Consider the following 12,487-nt stretch of genomic DNA (forward strand, 5'->3'; position numbering starts at 1 on the left):
TTGTAACAAGAACCCCATGTTTAGTTGTAACCGCAACAAAAGTAATACTGCGAGTTTGCAGTGGACCTAAGAACAAGAAATTTTGGTGCAACAGCTACAGATGAGGGGCAAAAGTTTAGCCAGTGATGTGCAATACAGACAAATTACTAACATACAATCATTAAGTTTGATTTAAGACACAATTTACAGTGAATAAGCCATTAATAACATAAAATAAAAAATGACATTTGATTTCCTGGCATATATATGGGACGAATAAAGCTAAGCAGCAGTCTAATTCCACAAGTTGATCATAAGAAAGTGTATTACCAGTAGTCTTTCCATGCGTTCAACAACTGTGCAAACATGCACGAGCATAGTTTCCGGTATTCTGTGAAACAAAATCAAGTATAAACAGGTTCCTCTGTGTTTCAATGGGGGTCCGCAGTATGTTTTCCCCCTGCACAAAGCAAATCAACAATAGAAGGTTAGCTACCTTTCGCGAGAAATGTTTTAAACATGAAGATTTTCATCTCGAAAAGGGTTAATTGTGAATAAACCCCTTGTAGTGTCACTCAATTGCAAAGAGACCCCCTATAGTTCTATGTTCTATTTGTTGCGAGTACACCCATTTACTTCTACTTGTTGCAAATAGACCCCCTGTAGTATTAGTATTGTCCCCAGCGCGAACATCCCTTTAGTAAATTTTTGACTGTTTTAAAAGTGGGAAAAAAACCAATTGGGTGTCAATCCTCACTAACAAGCTGTCTATCCGTCTCCTCAAACATTTTTAACATATTTAAGAAAAAAAGGAAGGCGGGAGGGGAGGGGGTGCGGGGGGGGATGCGGAAGCCGAATCATGGTGTTCTATTCAAACAATGGAACTAAGATGGGTCTCTTTGCATTTAGGTAATACCATAGGGGGATCTGTTCACAACTAACCCTTTAGGAAAAGTTGTTTAAGCGGATTCATTTGCTAAAACTGGAGCTACATCAAAACACTCCCAGATACAGCATGCCAGATGATGTAGGAATAAAATTAGTTCTTAAGACAAGAAAACAACGTAAATACTAGAAACACTTATTTTAATATTTTTAATTCTAATAACAATTGAACACAATGAACATAACTTGTTTTACGTCTAACAATAATTGAACACAATGTACACAATAAACAGCTTCCTCTTTATATAATATAATAAAACAAAGTCCAAACATGAGAGTATTTTCCAGAGATCAAACACCAAACAAGATGCATTAATTTACATAGAAACATTTTTCCAAAGACCTTGATATATTTTATTTTTAATACAGAAACATATCACACCCAGTGCTATCACTGCGCAATGGGCAACACGAGGCCCAAAGTCACTTGACATGCACATTTGCGCAAGGCGCAATGCGATGCGCGCGCCTAAGTGAAGCAAGGCACAAACCACACACATAATTTTTCAAGATAGATAATCAAGGATTAAATAACATGTTTCTAAATTTTTACATAAATAATATGTCAAGTTAAATGATATTTACTACCAAATCACAAAAAAGGTCTTAATTCATAATGCGAACACAACCAACATAGTAGCAAAGTTCATAATTTTCGGAATCAAAGGTCAAATCAAGACTAATATTGAAGAAAAATCAACTAGTAAACGAAAACGAGTTAGGGTCCTCAATCGGCCTACTAGAATGGCCTAATGGGTTCATTTTTCTTTTTGAGATATCTACTTATCAGGTATGAAAACCTGATTTAAACGTTACACAACAAAAATATATAGGCTATGCCTTGTGTAGGCCTCATGCGAAAAGCCCTCATGCAGGGCACTTGCGAAGCAAAAAAAGGCATTGCGCCTTAGATGCAGGACGCTTTGCCACCACCGCATCACAGGGCGCATTAGGCCCACACCTTTGATAACATTGATTAAACCTTTAGTACAAATCAATTATTTTCTGATGCTGCTTTCCATAAGATAACAGGAAAGACAGAAGAAATTAATATCCCCCAATGAGCAGTATATATTAACTAGGTGTTGAAAAATGCTATAATGTATCAATGAAACACATAGGGAAATGCAATGCAAGAATGTGCTGTATAATTGAAGATATGTGTGGAAACGTTTTATACAAATCGAAGCATATCCAAGTATTTTGCAGGTCACATATGTCCATCTCATCCAAGGCTTGACAGAAGTTGTGGAACTACAAAAGGCTAAACCATTTTGGTCAAGTGGAATTATACATAAGCTTTAAACTAGACATTCTCCACAGTATCTAGTGTCTACAAAAAAAAATCTAATGTGATTAATCTATTTTGTAAAGTTACATAGCATGCAATCGAGAAACCTACTAATATATAAGCAAAAACATTCTTGAATTTCTCTATTGCAGCTCACAGTAGTCTCAGCAATTGCTGTAAAAATGCTTGGCATTGTATGACAAGTTAACTTTAAGCAATGTTTTTTTCCTTGGAGATAGTGAAAAATTTTAGATGATAATTTTTATATTACTGTGTAATCCGGTCCTTCACAATTGTATTTGGTCTTAATAGTAATAATAACAGGATTTGACTGTTTGCCAACCAATCAGAAAAATATAATAAGCTGAGAAGTTAAATGAAGTAATATTAATTAGTTATGGTGAGGTGAGATGGGGTATTGAGGGCAGGTATAAGAGAAGATATAATGCTATGATGGAAAGTAGACCATAAGAATCCACATAAAGAAAACCATCCAAGATAGTCAATGATGAGAAGTTTGAAATTATGGAATAAATTTTCATGATTATTTTCAGAATATAAAAAACACCGACACACTAGCCTAAAATGAAAATGATCTTCCATGATGATCACTGCGTATGCAGAGGTCCATGACAAACAAAATTATCCTAGCTGGGTTGAGGTTCTACAATTATCAACACAATCATCTATGCTAATTGAGGGAAGAGGCAAGAACAACATCATGAGGCCTAAGACCATGAAAATATCTTCATTGAGAAATTAAATCTAACTTCTATGAATTTTCCCTTCCTACCATGATGTCATTCCCTCTAAGTGCCAGCTTTTACAACCAAAAAGATCTGTATCTAATAGTTAATTTGCAAAAACAACCGAAAAGGAAAAGGAAATGAAAGGAAACAGGGCTATTAATAAATGCATTGAAAAAAAAGCTTTAGATTTTTTAGCTAGCTAGGAATTAATCCCATGGTTTAAAAGAAGTCTAAAAGGTCATTTTCATCGGTAATTGATTTTGGCAACTGTGGATAAATTGACAGTAATTATTGTGAGACTAAAGTGAATATAGTTCTCAAAATACCCCATATATATCTTATAAGGAAATTTTCATCATAATGCAGACCAGTAAACAGTATATGTTAAAAGGTTGAAACGTGCTGTCTCCACAGTCATACATTAATGTATTGACCCAAAAAAAGTAACACATCTGTAATGAAATATATGTCACAAGTTTTTCTTTACTATAATGCCACTTAAACTACAGAAAAGAGAATATAAATAAAATGCTCAAAAAGACAAGAAAGGATATCCCAGATAATCGACCATACTCCAAAAGCCTATTAAAATGAACACCAGTTCCCAGAGTCTTACCAAAGTGCATGTTTGGCATCTGTCAAACTGACTTATAAGAGCATCTCCAACAGCTTCCCCAAAATTTTCTCCAAAATGGAGAAACAAAAGTCATATTCTTCAAATTATTTTTTCTCCAACTCCAACAGCTTCCCCATTTTGAAAAATCGCATTTATTACAATAATAAAGCTCTCCCTAAAAATTTGGAGAATGCTGCAGATTTGGGGAAGGCTCCCTATTTTTTCTCCTCCTTCCCTATTTTGGGGAATGAGATGGGGAATCTGTTGGATCAAAAAAAAGCTCTATATTCTCCAAATTTGAGTATTTCAAGAAGATGGGGAAGCTGTTGGAGATGCTCTAAGCCACAAGTTGCACATAAGCCATTGCAACATGTTTGGCAACCGTCTTATTTTGGCTTATAAGTCCGGAAAAAAAAAGCTCCCCTAACCCAACTTATTTTTTGGTGGCTTATAAGCCATATAGTTTGACCAAGTAAATATCAAGTTTATGCCTCAAAATTAAGATAATTCCAAAGTCTATTCAATGTTTAAATTTAGAGCCATGCTTTTTTTTGTCATTTTGACAACAATGATGGACTATAATCCACCCATTTGACAAACATTTCCCTATTAAAGTGACTTATAATCCATTTTTTTACCAAACACTTTGGCTTATAATCCACTTGGCTTATAATTTATTTGTGGATTATAAGCCAAGTGGATTATAAGCTAGGTTCCCAAGCATGCCCAAAGGTTGACAAAGGCATCTCACCACATTGAAACCAGCAAAAGATGCCATATTGTTGAAATGCAGCACTTACTATCTCTGAAGCACGGATTCGCCCCCGGAGGTCACGAATCCGTGTCCTACTCGAATCGGACAAGGATTCGTCACGACACGTGCACGACACGTGTCGGACACGGTCAATCCGTGTCCGACACGGGTCAGCGGTCAAATTAGGCTCGGACACGGTCAAAGGAGCTCGGACACGGCTCGGATTTGCCGAAGACCGATTCATTCGGGTTGCGGGTTTGGTTGTTAAAATCCAACCCGAACCGTTCGATTAAAAAACCCATCCTTATTTCTTAAATCTCCCGTTCGATTTGATCCTCAGCTGATTCAAATGAAAGAAAATAAGAAAAAACCCTAACCCTAACCCTAATCCTCTCTCTCAATCTCTCAGCTTCCACTTCATAAAGAAAATAAGAAAAAACCCTAACCCTAACCCTAATCCTCTCTCTCAATCTCTCAGCTTCCACTTCATCTTGAGGTACTTTTTCTAACCCTAATCCTCTCTCTCAATCTCTCAGCTTCCACTTCATCTTGAGGTACTTTTTGTTTACAAACTTATTATTTTGTGATAGATTCATATTTTAGATTGTTAGTTAAATTTTATAAATTTTTCTATATATAATAATATTTTTTTAAAAAAATCCTTGTCGTATCCCCGTATCCTATTTTTTTGGATTTTGTCGTATGCCGTATCCGTGTTCGTGTCGTATCCGTGTCCCGTATCCGTATCCGTGCATCATAGCTTACTATATCACCTAAGCTGGATACACCCATAGGGTCATCAAGGCTATGCCAATAAATCAGGTTTCTGAACACTTTCAAAGTGACATATTCTGATCTCAAGATATTCCCGAAGGTTATTCTAATTTCTCTCTAACAACAGCAGGCTGACTCCAATACAAACTGTAGTTTTAGGAATCAACTGAGTAACATGAGTATGGATCGTGAAATTCAGAAGCTAAAGGTGACTGACAATGGTTTAAAGCTTAGACCCTTTAACCTGGATGGTAGTTGGAGACTTGGAGTTACATTTGGTCGAACCATCTGAAACAGCTGAACAGAGTTTCACAGGGTACATGTAGCAAATAAACAACTGACAAACACTTAATGGTAATAATATTCTGTTGACATTAGTAATATGTGTAAGGGGTTATGTGTAAGTTGTGTAGGGCCTATATAAGCCCAAGAGATCTCATAACTGTACGGAGGACTACTCGCAGTAATGCGGGAAATCCTCCCGATAGATATGGTTGGGATCTTGCTCAGTTTGTATCATATTCTAACATCCACCCTGCACATGGAGCATTCATTGCATCATTGGACTCTGTTACTATACCTAACAATTGGCAGGTTGCAAAGAAGGACCAGAAATGGAAAGCTGCTATGCACGAAGAGCTAGGGGCCCTTGAGAAGAACCGCACTTGGGAGTTAGTAAAACTACCAAAAGGGAAGAGAGCAGTTGGATGCAAGTGGGTCTTCACTGTGAAGCTGAATCCAGATGGACAGGTTGAGCGCTACAAAGCTCGTCTGGTGGGAAAAGGATATAGTCAGACATACGGCATCGACTATGATGAGACTTTTGCACCAGTGGCGAAGATGAGCACTGTTCGAACCTTGATCTCTCTGGCAGTAAATGGTGGATGGAAGCTACACCAATTAGATGTGAAGAATGCATTTCTTCATGGAGATCTGGTGGAAGAGGTATACATGGAAATTCCGCCAGGATTCAACACAGAACAGACAGTGGGCAAGGTCTGCAGATTGAAGAAGTCTCTATATGGCCTGAAACAATCTCCTCGTGCTTGGTTCGACAGATTTAGGCGGGCTATGATAGGTATGGGATACCGGCAGATTAACGCTGATCATACCGTGTTCTTCCGACGAAATGAAGGTCACATCACTGTGCTTGCGGTATACGTGGATGATATGATCATTACAGGGGATGATGAGAAGGAGATTGCCAAACTCAAAGTGAGACTGGGTAAGGAGTTCAAGGTGAAAGATCTTGGCTTGCTTCGATACTTTCTTGGAATAGAAATAGCTCGCGGAGCGGAGGGGATTGTCTTATCCCAGAGAAAGTATACACTGGATCTTCTTAAAGAGACAGGGATGTTAGGGTGTAAACCTGCAACTACACCAATCGACCAGAAGTTCAAGCTGGGTGCTGAGGCTGGAGAACCAGTTGATCGTGACAGATACCAAAGGCTGGTAGGGAGGTTGATCTACCTGAGTCACACACGTCCCGATATCTCTTTTGCAGTGAGCGTGGTGAGCCACTACATGCATGATCCAAGGAAGGGTCATATGGACGCTGTGTACCAGATTCTGAGATATCTGAAGAGTGCCCCTGGAAAGGGACTGATATTCAGGAAAAATGGATATGTGAGCATCGAGGGTTATTGCGACTCTGATTGGGCTAGCTGTGCTAATGACAGGAGGTCCACCTCGGGATACTGCATCTTTATAGGAGGCAACTTAGTCTCGTGGAAGAGCAAGAAGCAATCAGTGGTGACGAGATCAACAGCTGAGGCAGAGTATAGAGCTATGGCCTTAGGAGTTGCTGAGTTGTTATGGTTGAAGAGTATGCTGGTTGAGCTGAAGCTGGATCAAGGAGCTAAGATAAAGTTATGGTGTGACAACAAGTCAGCTATCAGTATCGCCAACAACCCAGTGCAGCATGATAGAACCAAACACATCGAGATCGATAGGTTCTTCATCAAAGAGAAGTTGGATAGTGGACTATTGGAGCTAAGTCATGTTTTAACTAAGGACCAGGCAGCAGATTGTCTGACTAAAGGACTTAGCTCATTAGACATGATTAGAGGATGTGACAAGATGGGCTTAGTGGATATCTTTCGCCCATCTTAAGGAGGAGTGTTGACATTAGTAATATATGTAAGGGGTTATGTATAAGTTGTGTATGGCCTATATAAGCCCAAGAGATCTCATAATAGGGTAAGGGTTTGTATTAACAACTTATTCACTTAAGGAACTGAATTATTTATTTTGAATATGGTTTACAAAGACATTTGATGCGTCTAAAAAGAATTCTGGAACCGGTTGCGAAGACATTCAAAAGGTTTGTTGCTTAGATGTAGAAACTAAAAATGAGCTGGAGAAAATCAAGCTTGGAAAACTTCGTTCAGAAAGGATCAACAAAGAAAGGTTGATCAGTTGATAGATAAATATTTAAAATAAAGAAGCAAACATACCTTGGCTTTAAGGACTGCTACTGGAAACTCGTATCTGCAATATAAACAGAAAGAAAATTTGAGGTTCATAGAAAATTTCCATGGCAAACATTTTGCAAAAGTAAAATTTGATGATATACTTGGTTCCCATATATATATGCAACTGAAGGACCAAGGTGTCAAAATATTCAAGTACTTCACAATCTGTTAAAATTTTTAATACTGATCTTACACTCACAAAGACTGAAAGATTTAACATAGAACACAGGAAAACATTTTCAAATTTCTTTTGTTAGAGGAAATTCGGTTAGATTCTTGCCTAATAAGTAAAGAATAACTGTGGCATAACTCAGAAAAGAGGCTAATAAAACAAATGATATAAAAATAACGTCCAATATGGATGGCAACTTCACCTTTGCCTTGCCATGAAGTAGGTGGTTCTTCATATATGCAGTACTCTGGAAAGAAAAAAGGACAAGTAAGAATTACACACACTTTTGAATCAAGTAAAATACAGTAAATAATAATAGTAATAATAGTAGTCATAGTAATAATAGTGCAAAGCTAAAGCAGCAGCAACATTAGAAGGCACTCATAATATCCCTAAACGAAAATAAAAGGTTAGAAACTAAAGTGGCAATAGAGTCTGATGAACCAATCAAAATCCAAATCATATCTTTGTGTTCAGATCCTTAGTTAATATCAGGATTTAGATAATGAATGCTAAGAATCCAAACTCAATAACTCGATAAGCGTCCATACAAATTAATTCACATAGTTGCCACTAAATCATATTTTTCTTCCTAAACTTTTATAAGTTTGTTTACTCATTTTCATAAGTATTACTTGAGTAGATACAAAAATTACAAAAGCAATAAAAATGTATTTTCCATTTAAAATTGACATATTTTGGAAGAAATGTTCAATATTGAGTTAATGACTATTGCGATAACGTAAACCATACCTTGAATCAGATAAATTATTGTTGGATTTCAAGAGAGATAATTTTTTTTTCAGCGGCTTTGGTTCCTTAAATGGATCCTACATACTTATAGTGAATCTACAAGTGGATCTTACAAGACTGAATCCTAATCCGACCCCTTGCCACAAGTATATGGACAGGTCAAAACAATAGTAATTTAACCAGTTACACTCAAGAGGAGCCAAAGCACAACAATCTATGTTTCAAGTTCCAACAGATCATCAGCATTATCAGCCAGGTTACCCGGACACTTCATCCAAGCTCCAATATCTGTGCCCCTGTCCGACACTTCTTGGACACTTCTTGAATGCATATATACATTTATTCAGACGTGTACTCAATTATATAACACACTTTAATTCAAAAAACTCGCGATACACTTCTTGAACATATATCGTACACTTCACCTCAAATTTATGCAACTCATTGGACTCGTGACAGGCTCGTTTTAGCACATACCTAATTCATAAGTATGATTTAAAGGGTGGTCGTTCGGGTACCTAGTTCAAAAATGAGCAGTTTTTCAATTTATAATATACTTGTTAAGAGAAACATAAAAATGATAAAATGATTTTAGTTATCATGACATGTGAATGAAAAACAATCTCAGCCTCAAATTGATTATTAATTTTCATATGTATGTATATAGCCGAGTCCCCTTATCCCAACTTTTACAATTTTGCTGTGTGAGGTATCCGTGTTTGTGTTCGTGTCTGTACCCGTATCCATGCAACATAGATTATCAGCATCTAAGATTTACATCACCATCTGCAGCTTAGCTTATTTTTCAAATGGAGATGGTTGCGGGTATACCTCTAATCAGAAGGTTCTAAGTGAAGATCAACCATAATTTTCTAATAATCTGTCACCAAATTTCAAATATCAAAATTGGTATCAGGCCGAAACATAACAAAAGGCCTTCGAGTTGGTGCCAAGGCAAGTCAGAACTATCCTAGAACCATATAGATAATAGCATAAAAGGAAATCTACCATGTTAGTGGAACAGTTTAAGCCAGTCAGCCAAAGAGAAGCTTCAGAAAGGATCCACATCAGTCCCAATTATTGCTAATCTTCTAGTGAACTCATACTTCTTTTAATGGTGAAAACAGATAGGATAAAACAACATAAATTGGCTAATAACTCACTAATAACTACCGGATTTGAGTGAAAGATTGAAGGAGTTAAATTATAGTCTACAGTTAACATTTACCAATTAGTCATGCATCCATTGTAGGTGTCTGCAAATGATGAAATGTATCAAGGAATTAATTAATAACTGAATGCATGCAAAAAGATGTCAAATGGAGAACAAAGCATCTCATCTTACCCATTTTGGTTGAACACAATGGATTATGGTCCTAAGTCCTCATTTCTAACCACAACAACGTGCTCCTTACCACAAACTCTTGTTCACAACAAACTTGCCTTGGAAGGGTTCCCTTCCTCCGGATAATATGTGTTTTTCCATGCAACTGCACAATATTTTCTGCTGATATGAGCATGCATTTAAGGAAATAGGTGCACTAGTTGGGTGCCTATCCAAACTTGGAATTCTGACATCGTCAATTTTACACTGCTCTTTACATGATAAATATTTATGATGCTAGAGAAACACTGAAATAATCACCTTTCTTTTTAAGACAGATACAGCTGGTGTCACTATTAGCTTTCATAATGAATCCTTGAAGCAGAATAATAATGCCTCTGTGCATTTGCATGCCCTAGTGCTTGGAGTTTTTCATGTCTTTCATCAATATAGGTACATTTAGTCAATAAAAACATGCTTAGAAAATAAAGCTGTCTATTAATTTTTCAAGTTTTCAACCCTCTTAATTTTTGTCTTACAGACGCACAAGACTAATCCAGAAAAGATCTTTCACTAAAATAGGAAATTACAATTAAAACAGGTTAAGAACAAAACAATAACCTTCTTTCCAGTTTTTTTCTTGAGCTTAATGGCTATTTCTTGAAGCAAAGAGTACTATCCTCAAAGTTTATGGTTACTTATATATCCCGTTTCTCCATTTAACTCTATGAAGGATGACTTAACTAATATTTTTGCGAGATATTTGCTTTCGTCTAGGATCTAGCTACTGCTATAAGTACAATTCCACCACGTGATTTAAATTCAAAAAGTGTCTACTCCTTTTAAACCGCACATATCCAAACCATTTCAAAGGTTCTACCTTATCTTAATATCTTAAATCACAGCACCTCAAATTTTACAAATGCACACAATTATATATTTCAGCATATTGACACTTACCAATCTTACCATTCTCAGTCAAAGTAAACTCATGACTTGGTCAAGTTATTCTTAATACAGCCTCTGAATCATAAAACATGGCTAGTCATATAGCCATCTTATAAGAAATTTACCTTGACTTTATGGACATCACATAGGAATATATTATAGTATTTAATTTCTAGACTATGACCGATCTCATGTTATAGAAAAGACTACGATCTTTGTCCAAATAATAAAATAAAAAGATAAGTCCAAAAAATAAGCCCCATATCTACTAGTTATTGCAAAATATTCTTTGTAATTTAGAGAAAACTATAACATTTGTAGCAGATGTTGATTTGTTTCACTAACGCCATGTATTCTGACTTGTATGTTGCAAAATCTTAGTAGAATGTACAAATTATGTTTACTCATACATGTCCATTTATAGACAGAGAAGAAGTCAAACGAACTAGCTTTTCTCTTTCTAGACAGTATGTCGATCAACTTGAACAAGATGGATAATTTAATATCCCGTCATATCATCAGATTATAATGGGATTAACTTGAACCTAATCGTTATTAGAAGCAGCCACGCTTAAATCCTATCTTTTCAAAAGTAGCTCATTTGGTTCCACGAACCACATCCTCCTTTTTTAATAGTGGTGCAGATCTTTTAATAATTGTGTATTAGCATTATAAGTGGCTCTTGAGAAGAAGAATTATTCAAGATGGTGGGCCGGAACTTCTCTTTATCGTGAAAAATCTAATCTCACCATGATAGTGAACTATTGATCCCAAGTTACAGAAAACGAGGCAGAACACAAGCCTCATATCAACTGGGGAAATAAATATGTACATAACTATAAGTTTTCAAACAATAACCTATACAGTTTTCCCATTAGGGTCCAACTGACTTTCAAGCACATTGACCATCCTCTCATGTTTCAAATTTCTACAACGTAATCCGTCAAAAACAAAATTCAGTTTTTCCAAAATTTAGTATCTTAAGTTGCGATGCTCTTCATCGGAGAGCTTGGTCCAATTCACAACACAAATTCAGTATATAAACCGAGATTCAGAAACCAACACCAACATTTTCACACAATTCACAGCCCCAAAATCAAAAATACTCGAACTATAAAAGAAGCACAGCGTCAATACCTTAGGATTACGCGGATAACTCTCCAGATCTAGAAGCCTCTGCATCGACATGCGCGCGATCTCAGAGATCGTATCCTCCCTAATCTTCGAATCTTCATCCGCAAGCTCCTCATACGCGGCCTCAAACGCTTCCCGCCAAAACCTCGGCAATTGAATCTGGCGATTGTGAGAGTAAACCTCCCACATCTTTCTCACTACTTTCTCTCTCTCCTCCACTTCCTAAATCAAATCAAGAAAAAAAAAGATCTAGCAATTTAAGTAGATGAACAAGATCGAAATAAGTGACCGTAGCGTACCAAAACATCGAGATCGGATCGGATCGCGGCGTCCGTGTCGGTAGCGGCCGAGGATTTGAGCGTGACGGTGCCGGTGAGCATCGACCAGCAGGCGAGGAGGAGGATGGCGATGAGCGCGTAGAGCTTGTAGCGGCCTTTTCCGAAAAGTTTGCTTGTAGCGGGAGTGGATATCGGCAGCAGATCGGAGTCCTTCATGTTTCAGCAAATTTTGTCGCAGTTGAGTGGGTGAGTGGAGTGGGATTTATGGGTGTGGGGTTTGGGATCTTGGGTGGAGA

The 12,487-nt window shown here is 37.1% G+C and overlaps 1 protein-coding gene across 1 annotated transcript; it reads right to left on the reverse strand.

The window, feature by feature from the left end:
• LOC109833114 lies at window positions 1-12,487 on the reverse strand. Its single transcript, XM_020400665.1, has 5 exons — window positions 12,213-12,487; window positions 11,917-12,135; window positions 7,957-8,001; window positions 7,565-7,598; window positions 1-439 (listed from the first exon to the last, which is right to left on the reverse strand). The coding sequence occupies exons 1-4, from the start codon at window positions 12,405-12,407 to the stop codon at window positions 7,572-7,574; spliced, it is 486 nt and encodes a 161-aa protein (XP_020256254.1). The 5' UTR covers window positions 12,408-12,487; the 3' UTR covers window positions 1-439; window positions 7,565-7,571.

Source organism: Asparagus officinalis, chromosome 3 (genome assembly GCF_001876935.1).
Source record: "Asparagus officinalis chromosome 3, Aspof.V1, whole genome shotgun sequence".
Classification (NCBI taxonomy): domain Eukaryota; kingdom Viridiplantae; phylum Streptophyta; class Magnoliopsida; order Asparagales; family Asparagaceae; genus Asparagus; species Asparagus officinalis.